Source organism: Cetorhinus maximus, chromosome 27 (assembly GCF_964194155.1).
Source record: "Cetorhinus maximus chromosome 27, sCetMax3.hap1.1, whole genome shotgun sequence".
NCBI classification, from domain to species: Eukaryota; Metazoa; Chordata; class Chondrichthyes; order Lamniformes; family Cetorhinidae; genus Cetorhinus; species Cetorhinus maximus.
The window spans coordinates 14977146-15002449 of record NC_135905.1 but is presented as its reverse complement, the minus strand read 5'-3'; the positions used below and the strand labels follow the sequence as shown (position 1 = coordinate 15002449).

Below are 25304 nucleotides of genomic sequence, written 5' to 3'. Positions count from 1 at the left end.
TATCATTTGCTTTCTGGTATGATGGAATGGAACATTGCATTGAGTTGCTCCACTATCTCCACCTGTACAGTTTGGACCTCCTTTAACAGGCGGGTCCCTTCAGCTCAAGAGGACCCTGTTCCTTCTCTCCACCATCTGAAGCATGCCCTCCATGGAATTGGGTCTTAATGTCAGCGTTTTCTCCACTAACATTGCACACAGTTTCAAAAGGAATCAATATTTGCCCTCCATCCAAAACCTGCTCTTTCACTGTATTACACTCCCTTCAATGTCATGAATAACCTTCCAAGAGCTGCTAGTTCATCTAATTTGCATTTTCAACCAACTGCCATGTAGACTAACATCTCTGCTCATGAGTTCCACATATGTAAAGGGGGTTTATGCTTCCCCCCTATTTGCCCCACAATTGCAGTTTTGCCCTCAGCCACTACTCTCTGGAATATCTCCCTTAAAATTCTTGCCTTTTTTCTCTTTTTAAGACCTTCTATTAAATCGATCTCCAATCAAGCTTTTGGTCACCTGTCCAAAATTCTCCTTTTCCTTGACATCTATTTTCTTTACCTTTCTCTGAAGCTACTTGTAATCTTTTGCTAAACTAAGGACACTAATTAAAGTCTTGGCTGCTCTTTGACAAATGATATATTTGTTTTCAAAACATATTAATGTCCCATCTAATCAATGAGTAAAAATATTGGATTGAAGTTTCTTTTATTAGCATATATATACATTGAACCTCAGGAAATTTCAGTTCACACATTTATGCCTGCAGTATTTAATAGTGCAGTTATACATGCAGCAATTAATTTAAATTATTGCCCTGAGAATATCTCATTTTCTATTTTGTAAACAGATACTTTAATCGTATAATCTCTCAAATTGCTGAAGTAACAGACCTTGTGTCCATTAACATGCATTTCTCATTGTACCATTCAATTTTTATTTTTATTAGACATTTGGCAATAGTTGCAGTTAGCCTTTCTTTTGTTTAATGCTTGCTCTTTATCTTTACCCTTTGACCTTCACAGCAGAAGCTGGCTGATGTTTATCTTCTTAGCTTTTTGTTTATTTTGGTTCCTTTTCTGTAGTTCCAGTTGAGTCAGACCCATCTCTCACAGTTGATGTTTCTGTTTTTGTAGCAGTTTCTTTTTCAGTCTTTTCTTTTACTCCAGTGGCTTTTAGCTCTTCACCCTTTTCTTTTAATTTGGCCACACCTTGTTCCTTATCCTCTACTTTTGGATCAGCAGTCTTTTCCTCTACCGTCCCTCTTGATTTAGCTGCTTCCTTCTCTTCAGCCTCTTCTGACTTAGAAACCTTTTCTTCTTCTTTTTCTTCCTCTGGTTTAGAAACCTCCTTCCCTTCATCCTTTTCATCCTCTGATTTAGGCACCTCCTTCTCTTCTTCCTTTTCCTCCTCTGATTTAGGAACCTCTTTCTCTTCTTCCTTTTCCTCATCTGATTTAGGAACCTCCTTCTCTTCATCCTTTTCATCCTCTGATTTAGGCACATCCTTTTCTTCTTCCTTTTCTTCCTCTGATTTAGGAACCTCTTTCTCTTCTTCCTTTTCCTCCTCTGATTTAGGAACCTCTTTCTCTTCTTCCTTTTCCTCCTCTGGCTTAGAAACCTCTTTCTCTTCTACCTTTTCCTCCTCTGATTTAGGAACCTCCTTATCTTCATCCTTTTCCTCTTCATCCTTCTTCTGTACAGCCTTTTTCTCTTCAGCCTCTTTTGGTTGGATAGCCTTCTTCTCTCCAGCCTTTTCCTCTTTAGGCTTTTGCTCTTCCACCTCCTTATCATCCTTTTCCTCTTCAGTCTCTTCTGATTTAGGAACCTCCTTCTCTTCAACCTTCTCCTCTTCAGCCTTTTTCTCTTCAACCACTTGTGATTCAGCAGCTTCCTTTTCTTTATCCATCTCCACTTCATCTTTCTCTTCAGCCTTCTCATCCTCAGTCTTCTCCTCTTCCTCCTTCTCCTCTTCAGCCTGTGCAGCTTCCTTCTTATCATCCTTCTCCACTTCATCCTTCTCCTTTTCAGCCTTCTCCTCTTCAGCCTTCTCCTCTTCAGCCTCCTGTGATTCAGCAGCTTCCTTCTCTTCCTTCTTCTCCTCTTCAGCCTTCTCCTCTTCAGCCTCCTGTGATTCAGCAGCTTCCTCCGCTTCCTCCTTCACCTCTTCAGCTTCTTCTTGTGATTCAGCAGATTCTTTCTCCACAGCTCCTTCTTCCTTTTCAGCAGCTTCTAGCTCTGTCATTTCAACTTCCTTTGTTGTTGCGCTGATAATTTCTTCTACAAACCTATATTGAGGCATAACCTTTGTAGGGGTAGCTTTTGTCTTAGTTGTCACAGAGGTTGCACTTATTAATGGCTGTGGTTTGTATATATATGGTAGTGGAGTGAAGCCACCAAATCTTGTTTCTTCACCTTCAAGGAGTTTCCTTCAAATAGAAAGTAAATACCATTAGTGCGTTGATAATATATATTATTCATATGTTAATGAAGCAAGGGACGTTTAAAATTATAAGGTCTTTAATCATGAATTAAGTTCATAATTAAAGTTAAAAATATTAAATTATGGTGGAATGAATGAGTTACTTTATTTAATAAACTGGATTATGATTCAGTATTTTCTATTTGGTACTGATATCACAGCATGTTAATCTGCTTTCACTTTTGGGATATGGGTTCATAGCCATCCCATAGTTGGACTGTAGGTCCCCCTTTCTTGGGATCTAACTTAAATACGATCGGGTAAACTCACTAGTGGGGTCTTATCGGCCACACAGGGGTGACTTTAGAGGCCGATGGTTTGGGGGTAAATTTCGAAAGGAGGATGTTGGGTCAGCTCCCCATCACAATCTCACTGCCAAGCGACCCTGCTGGCAGTGGAGTTATATTGGCACCGGCTAACCACCTGGCAGCAGTGGGCAGCCAATTAGTAGCAATTAAATGGCTCCTTGGGGGCAGATTGGTGACACTGCCAGAATCCTCCCCCGCTAAGGCTGAAGCCCAGCAGATGGCTGGAAGCAACCTCCCTGCAGCAGACCTAGGGGCCAGCGAGACATCCTTTACTTTCCCTGCACCCCCCAGCTCCCGAGCTGAGGATGGCAGAGGGCCACAGCTGTGCCTGCAGCCCAACCTGTGAAGGGAATCCCCTTCGACATCCATTGTCTGGCCACTGTGGCCACACTCTTTCAGAAGCCTTCAGTGCCTCTACCTTGAGGCAGTGTTTTAATTGGTTGCCTCCAGGAAGATTGTGCAGGTGGGTGGGCATCAGACAAGATAAGGTCCCAACCCGTGTTCAAAACCAATGCCAGTAAGATTCTGCCCATTGAGTCTGAAACTGGAAGAACTTACTCCAAATATACCTTATTGAAAAGAAGCTTGTATATTCTGATTAAACACTTCATTTTTAATTACGATGAATGGTTTTTGTATTCATTGGGATAAAGGAGGTAACTGCTGTGGAATGGGCCAATTTTTCCAATTTTGTCACCTCATGTTGGCATCAAGCAACAGCAGTTTAGGTCTGGCCAGACACATGGAATAATGAAGTTGCAATCCCTATCCTAAATTGCTATTCTTTTCAATTTACACTTCAACTACACAGTGATTCATTTTGCCTTCCTTTATTCTTCCTTCGGAAGAGTGTTTGTTTCTGTGGCTCTCAAACTAGCCATTCTTAAGGTCACAGTATGAGGGGCATTACAAATTATAAGTGATTTCATGCTCCACAGACTTGCACCCATTCAGCATGGAGTGTTTGAAGCTAACAGAAAGAAGCATTTTCATCCCATGAATCTAGAATGAACATGAGCCCAGTTCCCAGAGGTGACAGGATGGTGTGCTAATTCAATGCATTAACTGGTCCCCTTGAACAATGTTACTGGATGAATACTGCGTTTATAAAGATGACAAACAAAACAGGCCCCATTTCAGAACAAGAATGTTTCACACACAAGTGACTCTTGTAGCATTGTTACATTGTAAAGTTGGATCAACCAGGGAAAGCTGTCAATACAAATTAGTAGTCTTTATCCTGTGTTTACCAATCGATTTTCTAATCATGATCATTTGGCTTGTGAACCTGTTGTTTTAAGTAGGTTAGATTGAGATCCTGGATTGGGAACTTTGGCTCTGGTTAGCGTAGAAGGTGCATATTGTTTTATTTCACCCTGTCCTTGCTTTAGATTAATGGACAAAAAATCTGTCAGGTTCCATTCAAGTGTGTAATGTTCCCTGTGAGAATTTCCTCCATGTGCTGCAGCCAGGTTATCTTTTCACACAAGGAGCAGTAAGAAGAAAATCTGCTCCGGTGTTCAGAGCTGGACCTGATCCTGATGTCAATTGTGACCAAGTATTTTTGGCCGGTGTTGGGTGGGTGGCTGTCCCTTTAAATACAGCCACAACACATCAAAGGAGTTTCAGCCAGCTTCAGTTAAAATAAAGTCTCACTTCTAAATGAATGCAAATATTGTAAGGACTGATCAAACTGGTTTTCAAATCTTAGGCTGGAGGTGAGAGGCCCAACCAGCATTCAAACGCACATACTGTGAGATATGCTCAGTCATGTTTGAATGCGGTGTGTCAATGATTCAATCCATAGTAGATGGGGAAATACTTCTGCTAGACTGAGCTGTGCAGAAATGCAGAGAGAATCCACTTAGAACCCTCGAGTCACTCCTGAAATGCTGAAAACTATAAGACTAAATGAATCAAGGTGTAGTTAAAGTGTGGATCTAGAAGGACAGTTTGATAGGGTAAGGATTGAACCTTATTTTCCTTTTAAGGAGCTAGATAGTATAACTTCTACTATAAATATAGACATGTCATATTGCTGTTATATGTTCACTGGATGATCTTTGTTCACTATATATATTTGATAATTTAATCATAAAATTAAGTCTAAAGCAGTAATACCTGACTGTTTATTGAACACAAGAAAAGAATTCTGTGGAGTCACAGGTTAATTCTTTTATAATATAATCCTTAGCAAGGATTTCAACACCCTAGCTGCATTGCAGCAACTTTCCCTCGTTAATGAGGCTGGTGAAGATGCTGCCTTGTTAATGAGGCTGGTGAAGATGCTGCCAAAGCGATAGGGAGTTGAGAATCACCTGTAAGAGGCATCTAAAGCACAAAAGCTGTAAAATCTAGAATATTGAAGGCAGCATATATTACAGTCCCCTGGTGTACTTTACAACAGGAGCTACTGGGTCGTGATTATAAATCCTAGAATAGAACAGCACATACAGAAGTCATTCAGCTCATTGTATCTGCTCTGGCTCTTTCGAAGAGCGATCCAGATAGTTCCCCTCCCCCATGCTCTTTCTCATATCCTTCCATTTTCCTTCCTTCAAGTATTTATCCAATTCCTTTGGAAGCTTAACATTGAATCTGCATTGGTATATTCCAAATCCCAACTACTCGTTACATAAAAAGGCTTTTCCTCATGTCACATCTGGTTCTTTTGCTAATCATCTTGAATCTGTGCTCTCTGATTATCACCATTGGAAATAGTTTCTATTTATTTACTCTAGATAAACCCTTGATGATTTTAATGTCTCTAACAATTCTACTCTTAGCAGCCTCTGCTCTAAGGAGAACATTCAGTCTATCCATGTTGGCAGCAGGAACCCTACCATGTTTGTTTCTTTTCCCCCTACCTCAGCCTACAGGTACTGAGGCCAACTGTGGTTGCCCCATTATTGCCCAACTCTGATCATTGGATTCAACACAAGCCAGGGATCAAGCCTAGCAAAGAGTGGTGTAGAATTCATTGCTGTTTGCTGTGCTTGCAATTCAACTAACAGCAACATCTGAATAGAAAAACAGAAAGTGCTGGAGAAACTCAGCAGCATCTGTGGAGAGAGAAACAGAGTTAACGTTTCAAGTCCAATATGACTCTTCATCGGAAGAACTGTTCTTCCACTTCTTTTTCTGAGGAAGAGTCAAATTGGACTAGAAATGCTAACTCTATTTCTCTCTCTACAGATGCTGCCAGACTTGCTGGCCAGGATTTCCTTGGCGGCAACCGGGGATGGGGCCTGCTCGCCGACACATAAAATGACGCAGGATGACATTGGGCGGAACTCCCGTCATCACCTCGCGTCATTTCAATTTTCAGGTCGGCAGGGGCTCAGCCGAATCAGCTGTGCACCCGCCGACCTGTCAACGGCCTATTTAGATAATTGACAGGGCTGCCCGTCCAACCTTAAGGTTGGCATGCAGGCCAGGGACCCTGGAGGGCTTCAGAGAAAGCACAAAACCTCATCCACGGGCGAGATGAGGTTTCATGTAGGTTTTTAAAAATTTAATAAAAGTTTAACTACAAGTGATGGACATGTCCCAACTCGTGTGACAGTATCACATGAGGGGACATGTCAGGGAAATTTTACTTTTCTGTTTTTAGCATTTTAAATGTGGAGCCGATCTCCCTGAGGCAGCACTTAGCCTCAGGGAGATGAGTGCGCTTTGTCATGCGCATGCGCAAAAGAGCACACTCTCGGCTCAGGGAATCCACGCCCACCCGCACAGGGAGCGCATAGTACTTCCTGGTGGACGTCACTCTGGGCTTAATTGGCCTGCCAAGGCAAAATGGCGGCGCACCTCCAATCGGGGGCGCCGATCAGAGGCGTGCCTCCACGCGCCCACTCCTGAACTTCCCCCCCCAAAAGGGGGGGAATTTCTGCCTGCTGTGTTTTTCCAGCACTTTCTATTTTTATGTCAGATCTCCAGCATCTGCAGTATTTTGCTTCTGCATTAATACCTGAATATAAATGTGTGTGCATTTTTTTTTGCTCCAAAAAATATCCTAAAAAAAACCCAAACAATGCTGGATTTTCAATGATGCTTAATCGATATGATATAGAATCACTTTGTCACCAAGAAATGAAGGAACACAATAGTCTGAATAGGGCTAGCATTATTTTTCTGGCTTGAAGGAGAACTGCATCAGAATGTTCCAGGCAATCGGAAGCAAATTGGACAGATTGCGGAGATATATTTTAATTTAAATAATTCAGTGCTAATCCTTGCACCCATCTACACTCTGTACTTGCAAAATCAATGGGACTAGATCAGATTAATTCTCACTGTTCATTTTATTTGAAAACTCTTCCTCTTTGAACCAATAGTCATGACTCAGTTTAAGTACATACCAGTTGTGATTTTGGCTTTCCAAATTCATCATATGAATTGCATAAGGTTAGCAAAAAGCAATAATTATCTGCACATTTCTAATTTAGTGTGAAGTATATGTGCTGTAACAATTCTGAGATTCTGTTTATAGGATGATGTACATAAATGTGACAGAGCCATATATTTCTGTATTTATAGGCTCACTAAACTAAATTAAATGGAGCTGAACTAAATTGAACTGATCTAAAACTAAACTCTTCTGTACTGCTGACCTTCCCACTCTGCTGCAGTTCTACTGCAGCATTCCAAGAGAGATCATTCTTGCCATGATTCCAATATCATTTGGCAGAGAGTTAATTTATTGATTCCCTGTCAGGATTATATGTGTGCTCCATAAAATGCAAAATAAGATGGTGATTGGGAATACTGCAATTTTAACCCTTTCTTGCACTTTTTCTTTGCCTCACTTTGGGAGAAAATAGAATTATTGTCCCCAGAATTCCATGGGGGTGGTGTTGTAGTTGGGGAGGAGATTGTTACTGCTGTAACATTCACTCCCTCCATCACTGGCGCACAGTGCCTGGAGTGTGTGCCATCTACAAAATGCACTTCAGCAACTCGCCAAGGCTCCTTTGACAGCAGCTTCCAAACCCGTGACCTCTACCACCTAGAAGGACAGGGTCAGAAGATGCTTTAGAACACCACCACCTGTAGGTTTCCCTCGCACACCATTCCGAACAGAGAAATATCATCTCTGGGTCAAAATCCTGGAACTCCCTACCTGACAGCACTGTGAGTGTACTCACACCACAGGGACTGCAGTGGTTCAAGTTGGCAGTGCACCATCACCTTCTCAAGGGCAATTAGGGATGGACAAAAGTGCCGGTCTTGCCAGTGATGGTGACCGTCTCGTGAATGAATGAAAGCAAAAATTTGGTGGGAGACTGGTGAAGACCTGGGGGATCCAGGTCTTTGCTGTTTCTGTTAATTTCCCAATTGCTTTCTAATGGGAGAGCCTTCATTCATTCTGTACGGGTGACCAGGGGTAGTGAGTCCTTAGTGTAAGAGTGCCTAGTCCTTCTTGGTTCATTCAGGTCCCCATATAATAATGAAGTTCAGTGTCTCCACAAGGACAATTATTTTTTGGTAGATCTTCCCTCTTACCAAGAGACCGAGGAGGTCGTGATGGGTGTTATCGGGGTGATTGGGGGTGGGGGTTGAGTGACTCCAGGTGAGGTGTTGAAATTTCTGGCAATAATGGACAGGCAAGCACATGTGTCCACTGGCCCAAAACAAAGTGGCTTCTGTTTGACCTCACAAACTCCAGTGGGGGTCAGTGCTGGAGACCATCATTATCAGTCAAGGAATTTGGGGCTAATGTTTTTTAACTTGGAATTGGCACAGTTACAAATAAAAGAACTCCATTAAATTATTTGGCATGTTTCAGCCTATGGAGTCAGTGCATGACATGGTCATGACCGAAAAGATTATGATGATGCAAAATTATTTTCACTCAACATGTTTATTTTTGGTACTAAATCAACTCAAATGAACAACTTTCTCCATCATTTATTGAATAATTGCAGTTAATGGCATGGATGTTGCCTGGACTGGAGAATTTGAGTTATGAAGGAAGTTAGGATAGGCTGGGGTTGTCTCCTTTGGAACAGAGAAGGTTAAGGGGAGATTTAATTGAAGTGTATAAAATTTTGAGGGGTCTAGATGAAGTGGATAGGGAGTTCCTATTTCCCTCGATATAGAGGTCCATAACCAGGGCGTATGGATTTAGGGTAGGCAGGAGGAGGTTTAGAGGAGGTTTGAGGGGAAATGTTATCACCCAAAAGGTGGTGGGGGCCTGAAACTTGCTGCCTGAAAGGGTGGTAGTGGCAGAAACCCTCATCACACTGAAAAAGTATTTGGATATGCACATGAGGTGCTGTGACCTACAAGGCTATGGACTAAGAACTGGAAAGTGGGATTAGGCTGGATGGCTACCTATCAGCTGGTGTGGATATGATGGACTGAATGGCCTCCATGTTGTAAATTTCTATGATTCTGTGATTTCTGTGATTCTAGGAATTTGTTCTGCTGCATGGGATGTGATTATAATCAAAGCTTTAGTAACTCTCTTCTCACAATCCTATTCAGGAGCATTCCATAACTACGTTAAACAACAACTTACTGCAGCACAACATTTAATCCCTTTGCTGAAGCTGTCAGGCTCTGTTTGCATATATCACAGTTCCCTTGCATTCATTTCAACTTATTGATAATTTATTACATTGCAAATATTCAGCCATTCTGCAGTCTGAAGTTAAACAGTAAACTGACCCTACCTGTAGGAGGCAATCTCCACATCTAGAGCCATTTTGACATTCAGCAGATCATGATACTCCCTCAGGTGAAGTGTCATTTCGTGTTTTGTATTTTTCAGCTCAGCCTCCAATTGCTGAATGGCATCCTGTAAAACAAACAGCAAATTGTTTTTTCTTAATGGAGCAAATGGAATTGAATCAAACAGTTTCATATTACAGTATAGGAATTCTTACCTGGTATTGAATTAATTCTGAATGGTTTCTGTTTTCAATCTCATTCAGCTGTTTCTCCAAAGACTCCTTCCTTCCTCTTACTGTCTCCAGCTCGAGACTCTTGCACTGTAGTTGCCGATTGTGCTCACTGATCTCTTGCCTTGTGCTCTGTAGAGCTTCTCTGTTTGTTACTGCTGCATTGTTGAGTTTGGCCACTCTAGATGTGAACCATTCCTCTGCTTGCTGCATGTTAACATTGGTGTATCCCTCCATCTGAGCTCGAATCTCTCTCAGGGCTCCCGTCAGATCAGGCTTCAGGAAATCTTTCATTTCGACGCCAACCTGTGAAGCCTGGATCTGAGAGAATAGATCAGCCACCTCTTCCTCATGATTATTCTTCAGGAAGACGACTTCATCAATGAGAGATTGTGCTTTCCTTTCCAGGTCTAATTTAATCAAATTTGTATTCTCTCTGTCTTTCTTACAGGCCTGGATACTTGCTTCAGTGTCATGTCCAGTTTGTCTTTCTTCCTCATATTTTCTCTTCAAACGTTGGAGATCTTCCTCCAGGTGATCGCGGTCCAAGTAAACTTGCATCTTCTGCCTTTCAGTTTCTTGGATGAGGTTTCGTAGCTCTGCCATTTCTGGCTCATAGATATTCGCAAGGCCTGACTGGGAAGTTTGCCTTTCCCTCAGGTCCGTGATTTCAGCCTCCAGCCCCTTGTTCTGCTGCTCCAGCTGCCTGACCTTGTCAATGAAGCCAGCAAAGCGGTCATTGAGACCCTGCATCAACTCTTTCTCGTTCACCCCCACCACTTTGTGCTCTCCGTTGAAGGCACCAGACTGATAGAACTGCATGCTTTCTGATGATCTGGGAGCTTGTGAGCTGTACCCCCGACTCACAGACAGGTTACTGTGCTTGAGGGATGAAGGATTTCCTCTGGTCCAGCTCTGGCTGCGGGAGCCCATGTCCTGGGGCAGATTCCTGAAGGATTCAGAGTGCAGCTTTCTTGTTGGAAAGGCATCAAGAATATCCCAGCTGTAACTCATCTTGCTGCCGCAGGGCTGTCTGCAACAATGCGGAGCATCTTCTTTCACTGAACCTTTTATTGAGAAACCTGCTGCTGACGCTGCTGATTTGATTCTTTTACGACTTAAGGGAAAATTTGTGATGCTTGCATTCCTTTTCTGTTTTGCATTTAAAACGGCAATGCACATTTTATATGGGCAGTCTGTAAAAATTGTTTCTCTCTAGTGTAATACCAGCTGAAAGAATCGAATGATATCCTTCATTTGGAAAAGAGTTCAGGTTGTAACTTCTTATTAAAAGGGTTTATTTAAACTAGAGTTTCTCCATCACCACTCCTCAATATGTTTACTCACTGAAGCTGACCTGTTGGTGAATCACACTGTAAATGTGATGCCAGAGCGAAGGAAGCCTTGTGCTGCAGTGGGCTAGAAACTCCGGGTTCAAGTTGAACTCTGGGACTTGGTGACCATAGAAGGTGCATCCATAATGTGGTCAAACAGATGGGTTGGGTTGTCAGCCTATAAATCCTTCCAATATGCCTGATGGCAGGTGGTAAGAATGGGAGAGTTTCTTGGTCAGCCAGACTGCAGAAGGCAATGGCAAACCACTGCAATCATGGACAAATCAAAAGGAAGCCCATGGTTGCCAATGCCCTCAGGGCATGGTACCTGAAGGAGGAGGATGCTAGAACAGAACATATCCATGAGTGTCAGTGATGTATAAAGTCATTGGGAGCCAAGATGATACAGAGAATGGGCAGATTGTTTGAGTCCCACTTCTCTCAGGTCCTGAGGTGAGTGATATTGAGCAGGGAAACTCCCTGCAGCTCCTTCCAAAAGCAGGAATTAGAAAACTGGAGTGTGGAATCATTCTGGGTTTTGGGGCTGGCCAGAGATAACATTTATTGATGTCATGGAAACAGGGTCTATCCCTTTACTGTTTTCTACAAAATTAATTCAATGATGGGCAAAGGTCTATTTATAGAAAAAGAAACAATGATTGAGACGATCAAATTCCACACTCCAAAGTCAAAAAAAATTTTAAAGATGGGGCTAAGGCCTCCTGAATTTTGCCTGACCCAGAGTTGAAAATTTTCAAGCTTCTGGCAATCTTCAAACTTCTTCACCGAGCAGCAATTAAACTCTGACTGGCCTCAGGGTCCATTTAGACCATTTCTTCACGGGCATTACTGGAGTAGCGTTCTTAAAGGGATAGGCCAGCTTAGCAGTTGAATGCCACAATCATGCTACCCAGACTACCGACGAGCAACGCCACAGGAGATCATCTAACACCTGGTCAAAGGCAAAACCGCACTGATTAAGAAAGCTTCCTGAGATAGCGTTTGAAAGGGCAGCTTCTGAGCAGCTATAGGATGTCTACAGATTGTAGGTAAAATCTGCAGCACAGAAACAGGTCATTCAGCCCAACTGACCCATGCTGGTCTTCCTGCTGTGCGCAGGCTTTCACCCACCTACTTCACCCAACCCTCTTATGTACTTTTACATGAGGTAGTAATTATTTCAGTTAGATGATAAGGAGATAAACATCAATTAAAACACGCACAGAAATAATGCCAAGAAAATAACGGAAAAAAGAAATTGTGGAGAGCTTCTTGTTTAATTTTGGGCGGTGTTTTGGACATCAATATACGAGGTGTTTAATTATTAACTATTCATTTCATTAAACCAGGTAGAGTGAGATAAACAATCGGGAAAGCAGACGGAGCGTCACCCTTTTAAGAGCTTTCTCCACAGAACAACTCAATCTTCCCTTACTGCATTGAGGAGATATCTGCCTTGCTGAGTCATATGCAGCTCTCTTTCTCCTGCCTTCAACATCTTTTGCAGCAGGAGCTGGTTTTCTGTGTGCAAGCGGCAGACTTGGTAAACTGATAGGGCCTGTTTGTAGCACTGCAAGCCTTGCGCATGGTTAGAGTTCCTATAAATTACGTAAAAGGAGTGCAATCAAATAAAAAGTCACCAAGTAAGAAGCACATTCTGTTAGGCAATACACCCAACATCGTGCAGGTTTAAAGCAGCAGGATGTTGTACCTCTGCATAACCATTCATTTCCTTACTTGGAGATGGTGGGGAGGAAGACTCAGGGTCAGTGATCACAGGCTAACACCAAAATATCCATCAGGGGCATCAGTACCCACCTCATAGAGGGCCAGCAACAGGACCCACAACCAGTAAAGGAAAAGAATGTCACTCTTTATCATACTGGACACCTGGCACCTGCTACTAACTGAGGAGCAGGACACCATGTTGATGAATTGACACCATGCTAGTGCATGATTACCACCTCTACAGCAATCATCAAATTGCAATGAAATCTCAAAGAGTCAAACTCAGATGACGTGGAATTCTGCTTGTGTCAGAGTTACCAGCTGTCCCCTCCCAGCAAAATAACAAAAACAATAGAACGATGCCAACAATTACCCAAAATTCTGCAGTGGTCAATCTGGGTTAGCCGAACATTGGCAAGTGAAATAATGTTTAAATCATGGGGTCATGTAACCACACTGACCAATCAGAACAATGTGGCAAACCCTAAGTGTGCTCAAATTTCTCTGTGAAGCGACTTGCTGAGTGTGCGAGAAACCTGTGGGAAAGTTAAAAGTGTTGTTGATTGGAGAGAAGGTGAAGCTGATAAAGCAGGTGGAAAACCGTGCCGTGAAGCAGCAAGTGGACATCGCAAAAGAGTGGGAGATCCCGACATGAAGTTTGGTCCACCATTACCAAAGCCAAGGAGACCAGCTTGGAACAGTTCAACAACCAGGCATTCTCTCCAGCAAGGAAGAGGATGAGTACGGCTGCCTATCCCGACGTCGAAGAAGCTCTGCTAACATGTTCAAGGCAGCCCTAGCAGAGAACATTCCCATCTCCAGTTCAGCCCTGCGGGATAGACGAGTCGCCATGGCGAAGTAGTTGGGACACGTGGAGTCCGCCTGCAGTGAAGGACAGCTGGATTGATTCAAGACAAGCCACAGTGTGGTCTTCTGCGCTGTAAGAAGTAAGGGTGTGGCAGTTACGGCAGCAATGACAGATGATTGGCTCCAGAATAGTCTTGTCCGTGTCTTGAACAAGCATGCACAAAGAGACATTTTTAACGCACATGAAACCATACTCTTTTGCCAGACCACTCTTTGATGTTTAAGGTGGCACGTGTAATGGCGGAAAGTGGAGCAAGGAATGCCCCACTGGTTTGGCCTGCACCAACATGGATGGCACTGAAAAGCTACTGCTTCTCGTGATAGGGAAGCCCAAGGAGCCATGTTGATTTGCAAAGGTAAGACCTGACCCACACAGCATGAGGCGAGTAAAACCGTTTGGATAACCCTTCAGCATTTTTGAGGCGTGTGTCAGGAAAGTAAACAAAACGTATCAATAAAAGAGAAGGAAGATTGCCATCATTATGGACAACTGCCCCGCACACCCCAATATCACTGTTCTGTGTGTTTTTATTCAGCATTTGAGCCTGAAAAACAGGAAGTAATAAGTATTAGAAGCATATCGGGTTACATAGAGGCGCATTCATGTGACAAATTGGGCCTCCCTTGGCTATCATCAAGTTCTGCTTAACCCAGATTTGAAGGCGACTCCCCTGGGAGTTGACTCATTCTGATTTTACTGTAGTATAATTAGCTTCCTGTGCCGTTAGGATAGGATCTTATACTGCCATTCCACATTTCCCAAGAACATGGATTAGAGAATAGGGGCTATAGAATTGTAACCCTCTCTCCAGCCTACGCACTACCATTGAGTGAGGATCCCTTCTGGGAGCACAGGACTGTGGAATCTCTTCTCATATCTCCAAATAGGATCAATGCAAGCTCACTTGGGGCTGAGTTAGGTAGTTATGTTTTAGGTGTGTCTCTGTAACTGTGCAAGAGCAGGCAGAATATCAGAATGAGTTGCTTATCTCCAACTTACCTCTCAAGCTACTGAGAGCTACTGATATCTTCAATTTTATTGGCTGCCACTCTAAAATTTTCTTTAGGGGAGCTCCATGCAATTAAGCAAGAGGTGGGGCATGGCACTGGTGTGAAACCTACTGACCTTAAGGAAATTCATTACTTTAAGTATGTCCTGTCGGATAATGTTTGTCTTCATTACTACTGTAACTACCTGCAATTTCTACAAAGATTTATTTCACGTTCCAGCATATTACTTTCTTTGTAACCAAATGAAAACTGGAATTTTCTGGAAATTTGGATATGAGAAACCAGCTTCCTCCTGCTGTCTTTGTGAAGTGTCAAATATTGGATACGTCTGAGGACTCCTGTAAAAATGTAAGCTTTAGAAATGTCAGTATAATGAAGGAAGTAATACAGACAGTGACAACAGGATACCTCCATCCTGAGGACTAACATTTCCAACAGAGAAAAGACTCAAAACAATAGATTTGTGCCTATTCAGTTTGTGTAGAGGTTCAGTCATAGGAAAGCCATACTTATCCAAGGTAGGGTTGCCAACTGTGATTAAATGTATTCCTGGAGGTTTCATCACATGACTTACCCCCACTCGTTGACCATCACATCCACCCTTGTGACCTACTGTCTTCCTACGCCAACTGGAAAGCAAAAAGACTCATTTCCCAATTGGATAATGCTTGACTGTCAGCCAAACAGCGTCACCCACACCCCCCACCCAACATTTTCAATATTTATATCTGGTTAAGAGAAATGTTCAAAGAAAATGACAAAAAAAAAAACAATCTTTTTGAATGTCCCGATGATTTTTCTCCAGGGTTGCACACAGCAGTGCCCTGGGTGTTGATCTTTAATTCCTGGAGACTCCAGGCCAATCCTGGAGGGTTTTGGCAACCTTAATCCAAGAGGAATCTGATTGTCCTGATTGGAACAAAGTGTGCAGAATCTGTCCAGTCCTCATAGATAGAGAAGATCATAGCAGAAAGTCTAGAATAGCTTTAAGGTGTAGATATATGACACTCATTCAGTTGAGCTGGGGAGAGACAGCCATCCTTTGCTGACCTTTGGAGGATTTTTCCATAATGATTTTAAGAAACGTCCAGAAAGCTGTGCGGTGCCAACATTTCAACTGATACGACTGCTCAATACTGGCACAGTGAGAAATAAGGCTCAGCACTTTTGTTCCTGGCCGATGACTTGCCTAGTGGCACAAATCTAACAGAGCTATAGAGATTGAATAGTATTTTATACATGTGTGTTCCTCAAGAACAGCTAACAAGGTAGCAGAAAATAAAGTGACAGCAATATGGACGTTGGATAGTGGGTTGTTCAACCTATAAAAAATGTAAGAGAAAAATTAAATATAACAAGACTGTAAAATGAAAAAACGGTAAGCAGAAATCAGATAAACAGTAATAGAATGACAAAAGCAAAGTAAGAAAGGGAAAAGAGACAGGAATTTGCTGAATGCAGTGACAAATATTAGAATGCCCAATTTCTTAGCAAGTGAGATTGTAAAAACGTGCTTAAGAAAATATGAAGCTTGTTCTTAATCCAACTCAATTCTTTCCTTTTGATTATAACATCACACTGTTTAAAAGAGGAGACAACATTGACCCAAGTAACCATAGACCCATCATTGTGACATCAGTAATAAGAAAGATGCTTGAGGGAACAAGGAAGCAATATATGATTATTTGGAGATCAATCACCAGTGTTGTCCCACAGGAATTGGTATTGTTACCATTGCTCTTTAATATGTTATTGATGATCCAGGTGTAGGTGTTGGAGGCATGATCTGCAAATTTGGAGCTGGTACCAACTCTGTGTGAGTAATCAGTCTGTAGAGAAGGCTTGATTGCTTCAGTCAGATTTTGATGCGAATTGGGCTTGTGACGGTCAAATGATGTTTAATTTGGAAAAGTGCAGTGTTACACATGTGGGCAGGGCGTAGGCTCAACATACATACATCCTGTAGAGAAACGCATTAAAGAGGGTGGAGAAAGAAACAGACCTGGTTCTAATGCCTAGAATCTAAAGGCTTGTGAGCAATGCCATAAAGCGATAGCTTGAATGAATAGGGTGTTGGTGTGCATTTATGTCAATTGACTATTGAAACAAAACATATATGATCTTTGTCAGGCCTCACATTGTGCCCAATTGTGTCTAATTTTGATCTCCTCACATGGTGGGTGAAATTGAGGCTTTGGAAAGGGTGCAGTGGAGGGCCACTGAATGGAGAGAGACTGGATGTCCTGTACATGAATCACAAAAAGTTGGCATGCAAGTACAGTAAATGATTAGGAAGGCAAATGAATGTTGGTATTTATCGCAAGGGGAATCAAGTATAAAAGTAGGGAAGTATTGTTGCAACTGTACAGGGTCTTACTTAGACTGCGTCTGAAGAACTGTACACAGTTTTGGTCTCCTTACTTAAGAAAGTATATAATTGCATTAGAAGCAGTTCAGAGAAGGTTCACTCAACTGATTCCTGGGATGAAAGGCTTATCTTATGAGGAAAGCTTGGACAGGTTGGGCTTTTGCCCATTGGAGTTTTGAAGAATAAGAGGTGATCTTATTGAAACATACAAGATCCTGAGGGGGCTTGACAGGATGGTTGCTGAGAGGATATTTCTCCTTGTGGGGGAGTCTAGAACGAGGGGATGCAGTTTAAAAATTATGCATCCTCCATTTAAGACTGAGGTAAGGAGAAATAAATTTCTCTCAGAGGATTGTTAACAGTGGAATTCTCTTACCCAGAGAGCAGTGGAGGCTGGATCATTGAATATATTCAAGGCTGAGTTAGATAGACTTTTGACTGACAAGGGAGTCAACAGTTTTGGGGGTGCAGGCAGGAAAGTGGAGACCACAACCAGATCAGCCATGATCTTATCGAATGGCAGAGCAGGCTTGAGGGGCCTAATGGCCTACCCCTGTTCCTAATTCTTGTGTTTTTGTGTGTTCACTTGACTAAGTCCCAGCTTAAAACATCTTAGTTATTGAGAGAGACTAAGCTGGGACTCTCCACTTTAGAGAAGAGCATACTTAGAAATGATCTGATTGACGATTACAAATGGTGAATGGAATAGATAATGTTCAAAGTGACAGTTGGCTCCAATTAAATTGGCTATGGAGGACAAGGGGTCATTAATTCTCATTAGTATAAAGTCAGATCTAGGTTAGATATCAGGAATCCCCAGAGAATCCTGGACTCAGGAACAAGCTGCTGACTTGTGCGGCGAATGCTATTTCGCTGAATTTCTTCAAGCGAGATCTAGACCTGTTTCTGGCTAGGGCAGATATCACCTTGTACAGGAAATAGGCCTTACCAGGAATTATCAGGGCCTGGGTGATCTTGTGGACCTGTGTTGATCACCTTGGGAGGCGGGGGTGGGGAGTTTCCCTGAATTTTTCTCCCCCAATTTGCCAGGGACATTATCTTTTCCTTGCCTCTCAGGAGATCACATGTTTTTGGGTGGGGTGGAGAGTTTATATATTGTGATATACAAAGTATCATTATTGTGTGGTACAGACTGCATTGCCAGGGGGACTTCTCCTGTTTGTCATTGCTTGTACCTTTGTAAATAGCACATAAACACTGTCCTTTCTCTTTTTTGTGTGTGATCGAGCTTTAATTACAATACTCTTGGAGTTTTAATGTTTTGTCTTTGAAATTGTAACATTTTGATTGAAAATGCCCCAATAACTACTTTTCGCTAAATTCACATCAAGCCATTAACATTGTGCGTGTCCCACAGCTACCGATAATAAATAAATCATCATTGTCAGTCTTATATTCAATTGGAGTTAGAATAAGACAGTTTACAGATGAGGCACAAGCCTTAGTGGAAACATTGGGCAGAAATTTGCGCTAAGCGGGCAGATGTGCGCCCGACCCGCTCAAGCGTAAGATGACGCGTGATGACGTTGGGCTGGCGTCCTGACATCATCGCGCATTCTGACAATCTTTTGGTCACCAGGAACGCGTGAGAGGCAGAAGATTACCCGCTGCCAATTAAGAGGCCTGTTAAGGCCCTTAAGTAACTTATTAATTAGCACTTTTTTTGCTGCCTATCCAACTGTTCGGTTGGCGGGCGGGCGGGCGAATAGGCCAGGCGGCCTTTGCATTTTTAACGAAACCTCATCCACGGGCAGGATGAGGTTTCCAATGGTTACTAAAAAAATCAATAGAAATTTTTTACATGATCCTCTTCTGAGTCACATGCGGGGACATGTTTACATAATATGTAAAAAGTTTATTTTTCATGTTAAAATCCTCCAGCTCCCTGAGGCAGCTCAGTGCGAGCTCCCCCGCGCATGCGCACACTTCAGCGCTCGCGCTCCTCCCGCCCCCACCCCTGCAGCGCTGAGGCTCTTAGTGCACCTTTCATGCTGGCTGGCTGTTGATTGGCCAGCCAGCGTGAAATCGTGGCTGGAGCCCGATTGTAGTCGGCGGCTGGTCTCGCAGCCATTCCCGGGCCTGCCCACTCGTCCAACGAGGGCCAAATCCTGCCCATCATCTTTGTGCAATGTTGGAATTTTGATAGCCAGCAAAATTTGGACAATACAATGAATAGATCAAAAGGTTGTTGGACAGACAGTAAGGGATCCTGGATTCAATACAATCATACTGTCTGGGTTTAGAAGATAGTTACAGTTTGAATCTACAGTATCTATAATTAAATTGACCTCAATGGCAATGTCATCTCTCAAAAAAACATATATTATTCAAGGGAAAGCTATCACATTTGAAAACTTGTACAGTAGCCTGGTCACCTAATTTGGGAAGGATCTTATTGCACTTTCCTTTATTCTTCCATCGGATGCAAGTGTCACTGGCAAGGCCAGCAATTGTCACCCATCCATAATTGCCCTTGAATTGGATGGCTTGCTAGGCTATTTCAAAGGACAGTTAAGAGTCAGCCAGGTTGCTTTGGGTCATACATAGGCCAGACCCTACAGGTGGGGGATTTCCTTCCTTCCCTAAAGGATATTAGTGAATCAGGTGGGGTTTTTTATGACAATCAATGATCATTTCATGCTCACCATCCCTGAGACTAGCTTTCAATTCCAGATTTTATTAGTTGAATTTAAATTCCACCAGCTGCCAAGATGGGATTCAAACCCATGTCCTCAGGGTATTAGCCTGGGCCTCTGGATTACTAGTCCAGTGATATTACCACTACACCACCATCTCCCACTGCAAGATTGTGGATGCAATCAGTGAAGATCAGTGCCGGGGAATGTTAGAGTTCAGAGTAAGAACAAAGTCAAGTTGAGCCTTTCTGCCTAAAGTTTATCAACCCAGTGGAATGAATTATCGAGGAGACCGTGAAAACTGTAAAATTGGTTCAAAAGGAAATAAACATTCAGAGATACTCAGTTGGCAAACCTCCAGGGTTGTCCTAAGGTCAACAGCAATTACAGATTAATCTCCTGGACACTGCAGCTAGCAAACCTGGGAGAAAAATCATAAGGGCAGTAAAAAAAGATGTGTTTTCTTCATGTGCTCGGAACACTTCCGTTCACTAGTTATACAAATTTTGGAGATGGAAATAAAGGCGGCTTGAGTGAGTGCTGCTGTTGGAGGTGAAAGGTCACATGTGAAACCTCTAGGATAATGTCCACCCAGATTTGGCAACTCTGAGAGGAGCACTGAGCAGCGGGTTCAGCTGAGGACTATAGGTGACCTTGGAGGCTGAAAGAATAAATTTCAGTTACTGGTAAAGGCAACAGAACAGGAAAGTAAGGCAATGTTTTGTGAAGCTGATTTTGCAATCAGCAGGGGAAAAAAAACAAGATTAAAATTCGAGTGACTGAGAAAAGTACAGTTCAACTCAGAGCTGCCAATATAATCATGGTGTCACCAAATGAATTGCTGAATGGAGAACTTGGTTCCAGTTTTCACAATAGAAAATAAATATGTAAATGATGGTGTCTCATCCCCTCCCATTTTGTATTGGTGACAGGAAAATGATAGTCCAACATTAAATGTGTTTAACTGAAATTCTTTCCTCCGCTATCTAATTGAAGGAAGTTAATGTTTCTGCTAAAGTAGCAGAGAATAGAACTTCAAATAAACATGTGGGTAATTTAGGCTCTGCAGTTCTGTGATTAAAATGTCTCTGATGTTTTATCTTTCAGATGATCCTGTGCATCTAGATATACAGTCAGCTGATAGACGGCACTTCTATATTATCAGGCAATGCCTGAGGATTTGGGACAATTCATAATCGGAGGAAAGAAAGACTTGCATTTATATAGCACCTTTCACAATGGTAGGAAGACCCTTGATAGACAATGAAATACAGTCACTGTTGTAATGTAGGAAACACAGCAAATGAATTAGCACATGACAAGCTCCCATAAACAGCAATGTGATAATGACCAGATAATCTGTTTTTGTGATATTGATTGAGATTTAAATCTTATCCAGGACATAAAATGATGTTTTATGCTGATGGCACTGATATGCCACTGCTGCCAGCCATGTTGTATTATGGTGTGTGGTGGTGCCTCAACGATGAGGTCTTGATGGCCCTTTCTTTTTAACCTTTAATTATTTACAGATCCAAGGTTTGGTCATGCATGGAGCTGTTGTCTCCATGCAAGCTGCTTTCAGGGTGTTCTTTCTAGACTGTTCTCTCAGTCCATTACCATGTGACTCTATGCATCAAAACGTGGGCGGTGCTATTCACCAGTCCCACGTTAACCCTTGCTCTGCCGAGCACCTTTACATTACAATGGCATGTAGTCACATACCACATCATGCAACATGTTGAAGGGTCATTCGGACTCGAAACGTTAACTGTGCTCCTCTCCGCAGACGCTGCCAGACCTGCTGAGTTTTTACAGGTATTTTTGTTTTTGTTTTGGATTTCCAGCATCCGCAGTTTTTTGCTTTTACGAAACTCCCCTACTCTTCTTTGAAAGTGTGCCGTGGGATATTGCGCATCCACCTGAGGGGTCAGACAGGGCCTCAGTTTAACATCCCAGCTGAAAGATGGCCCCTCTGACAAGGCTGTGTCAGCTTTTGTGCTCAAATCCTGGAGTGGGACTGTGAGCCCACAACCTCCTGGGCTGAATTTTAAATTTTGCACCAGCGGGATTTTACCGAAGTCAATGGAGCTTCGAATGGCTCACCACATTTTTCCGGCCTCTGACTCAGAGGTGAGAGTGTTACCAACTGAGCCACAGCGGACACAGTAGCTTGTTTATAGAATGCCTAAGTAAGCCATTGAAAAATAAATAGGTCTGAGTGCGGTTAAAAATTGGTATATTAGATTGTGAACCAAATCCCACTGAGATACAAAAAAGAGAAAAGAAAATGAAACCTGTAACCATTTTATATACATGAGGGATGTGATTCCAGAATGGAATTGGTGATGGTGCTCGAGTTTCATCTGAAGTTCAGTTTAAAAGGTAATTTTTGTTAACATTAGAACCCTTTCATTCCTCTACTTCCAACTGATATGTAGTTGATATGATATGCATTCCACTCCTTGCACAGATCACCTCCAGTTGAAGTGCGGGGATATATAATTTAATCTATTTCAGTTCAATACCAGAAGATTTGGAAAAAGCTTTCAGCAGCTTTATTGAAACATTTCCCAAGTGAGTCGGTAAGTGTGCTCATTGTGGAGATTTGGGCTGCAGGTGAATGGGGATTAGAAAACCGGTGTCAGTTGAAGTCATTTTGGTTCAGAACATCAGTTGAGGGTTCCCTTGCAGCGATACTGAGCTGTCACTTAACACCAACTATCTCTATTAGCCCTTCTAGCCCAGCAACCTTCTGAGAACATTTGGCCTCTTGTGTCAACCCTGACTTCCTTCGCCCCGCCATTGATGGCCATGCCTTCAAACCTCTGGGCCCTAAGCTTTGGAAAAAGCTCCATTAACATCGCTGTCTCTTCATTTCTCTCTCATCTTTAAGAGGCTCCATAAAAGTTACATCTTTGACCAAGCTTTTGTCACCTGCCCTTGGTCTCGCTGTCATTTTCTTCCTTTGTTTATGGTGACGTGAAGTGCCTTGGCTGATTTTACAACAGTACAGGCTCTAAATAAATTCCAGCTATTGTTGTATTGTCTCGTCCAAGACGGCTACGTGTTAAGTTATGTCTAATGCCAGGAAAGGAGAGGCGAAAGAAACAAGCTGATTTTAACCCATTTTCATTTCTAATTTTTGGAGACAAAAGTCATGGCTTCAGTATGGTTTAAAGAAAATTTAAAAATATTTATTACATCGAGATGTCCTTAAGCCCTGGGCTGACTTTCTGCAGAATTGATTTTCTCATGTCACGGAATTAAATTATATTGTCACAGAGAGTGGTCTTGTGAGGAATTCTAGAGACTTTGTATTTTTAGTCTGAAAGGGCAAATTGCTGGAGGCAGAATGAATAATGTGACAATCTTATACTGTCAGCCTGCTAAATCTAGGATATTTGTTTTATGTTTTTAAGCAGTAATAAAAGATGGGGCGGAATTGTCCCAGATTTGCACTAAGTGCAGTAGTGGGCGGGTAAAACAACATTTTACCCGCATCCGCGATGGTGGGTTTTCACAGGGTATCATCCCAAACCCGCCGCATTACTTATACGTTCCCGGGAAACATGACGTTTCCATGCCATGCCTGCCACGCCATCACCTCGCCGCTTCATCATGCCAGGCACTATATTTAAAGTACAGCCCCGCTCAGTGCTTCCAGTCCAGGACTGCAGCAAAGAAGACATGGCCATGAAAGGCAAGAAGACTCCAGCCCTCGAGTGCCTTTTGGAGACCGTGGAGGCCATTCTGTGGTGTCCTCTAGCCCTGCTCTGGCTGTAGGAGGGGCAGCTACATTACCACTCCAGCTTGGTAGGTGGCAGCAGTGGTGATCAGTGCCAATGTTACACAGAAGAGGTTGGCCATCAAATGCAGATAGAGGATGAATGATCTCATCCATGCAATCAGGGTAAGGCAACCATCTCATCACTCTAAACTCATACACTCAAGCCCATCACACATTCACTGGCCTCTCACTCACTGCTAGCTCAAGGGACATCACCACCCATTCTCACACATCCCCACCTGGCCTCATCTCCTCTGGAGACTGCCTCCTCAGCCCTCACCATCTTGCACAGATCAACATGTGCCCCCACACACACCCTGGGTTACCCTCCTTTCCGAGTACAGCTCTTGTCTTGCAACCTCTTCCCTTGCCTGAGGCCACTTCTCCCCTTTCCTCAAGCTTGACCTAGCCCTGCAGCTGTTGAAAAGCCTCCCACATATGGCTGATCTGGTAGGTAGCGACCTGCCCTTGAGCATCCTCTAAAAGTGATGGTGGTGCTGTCTGTGAAGCCTGGCGCTGATGACTGCGAGTGCTGCCCGAAGTAAGGTAGGTAAACAAACCTTAAACTCCCGAGTGAAGTGCAGCTCGCCAAGTGCACGCCTTAAATATGCTGTTGTGAAACACGTTGAGGTGTTTTCCCACTGACCTGGGCGGACGATCCAGCGGGTTTGGGGGGAGGGGGGGTGGAATGAGTCCGGCGCACTGGCCTTATAATGATATGCTGCTGTATTACAATGAAGTTCCCGATGTCCGATGGCGGGAAACGCGGCTGCCATTGGCGGATGGAGCGGACGATCACAAACTGGTTTCACAGTGTCGTGAAACCGATATTTGGCCTTCTCGCCACATTGTCCACTCACGTCACCGAACACGTCCGACACCAGCGGGCACGGAAAATCCCGGCCATGATCTTTCACAAGGATAAGGCTTAATAATTTGTGCGATATGACATGGAGGAACTTGGGCTTTTGGAGTTGAACTGGCGACAGAATCAACTTTTCTGGATGATAATGAGGGGAAAACATTCAAAATTTGTTAAGTTGTTATTTTTGGCCCAGTCACAGATGTAAAGTTTGAGGAAGGAAAATGGTTTAAAACTCCCTGGGTGGGATTAAAAGATCTATTCAACAAAGAAGTGCTTTCAGTGGGCTGGAGAATAGTCAGCTCTTAGGAGTCCCATTATGCCTATTAGCAAAAGAAAATGGTTTGTGGTTCATGTTATCACATGTTAAAGTCAACAGTTTTATAGTTGTCAAATCGCCTTAACTGGAGTATTAGAAACTGTGTAATTAATTTGCACTGTATAGCTTTCAGCTTTCAGCTGAGATGTTAAACTGAAGCCCTGTCTGCCCTCTCAAGTGGAGCGACTTCACAGTGCGATGTTGGATGGATAATTGGAAACTCCTGTTAATAGTGCAGAATGCAAGGCTATGAGGATACATAACAGCAGGGGCGGGGGAGTGGGGGAGATGTGGTTGGGGCGTGGCCCTGTCACAGGTGGATGTACAATACTGTGTCTGCAAGGGCAGGTCAGAGACTAGGAATCCTGTGCCAAGTAACTCGCCTGCTGACTCCCCAAAGCCTGTCCACCATCTACAAGGCACAAGTCAGGAGTGTGATGGAATAGTCTCCACTTGCCTGGATGAGTGCAGCTCCCACAACACTCAAGAAACTTGACATCATCCAGGACAAAGCAGTCCACTTGATTGGCACCCCACCCACAAACATTCACTCCCTCCACCACCAATGAATGGTGGTGTGTACCATCTACTAGATGCACTCAGGAATTGACCAAGGCTCCTTCGACAGCACTTTCTAAACCCACGACCACTACCATCTAGAAAGACAAGGGCAG

At 43.1% G+C, this 25304-nt stretch overlaps 1 protein-coding gene across 2 annotated transcripts; it reads right to left on the bottom strand.

Moving 5' to 3' along the window:
- Positions 1–707: 707 nt before the first annotated feature.
- LOC144668595 (neurofilament medium polypeptide-like) lies at positions 708–10691 on the bottom strand. Of its 2 annotated transcripts, XM_078530771.1 has the most exons (4): positions 9680–10691; positions 9467–9591; positions 1387–2428; positions 708–1311 (listed from the first exon to the last, which is right to left on the bottom strand). In XM_078530771.1, exons 1-4 carry the CDS (start codon positions 10625–10627, stop codon positions 1063–1065), a joined length of 2364 nt encoding a protein of 787 aa, XP_078386897.1. In that variant the 5' UTR covers positions 10628–10691; the 3' UTR covers positions 708–1062. The 2 variants fall into 2 exon arrangements, with proteins under 2 accessions (XP_078386897.1, XP_078386896.1); XM_078530770.1 differs by having other exon boundaries at positions 708–2428.
- Positions 10692–25304: the final 14613 nt, after the last annotated feature.

Coding starts and splice junctions, on each gene's coding strand:
- LOC144668595 (XM_078530770.1), bottom strand. CDS start 10,627: ATGGGCTCCCGCAGCCAGAGCTGGACCAGAGGAAATCCTTCATCCCTC. Junction 9,592..9,679: donor CAGAATTAATTCAATACCAG/GTAAGAATTCCT, acceptor TTTGTTTTACAG/GATGCCATTCAGCAATTGGA. Junction 2,429..9,466: donor GTGGAGATTGCCTCCTACAG/GTAGGGTCAGTT, acceptor TTCTATTTGAAG/GAAACTCCTTGAAGGTGAAG.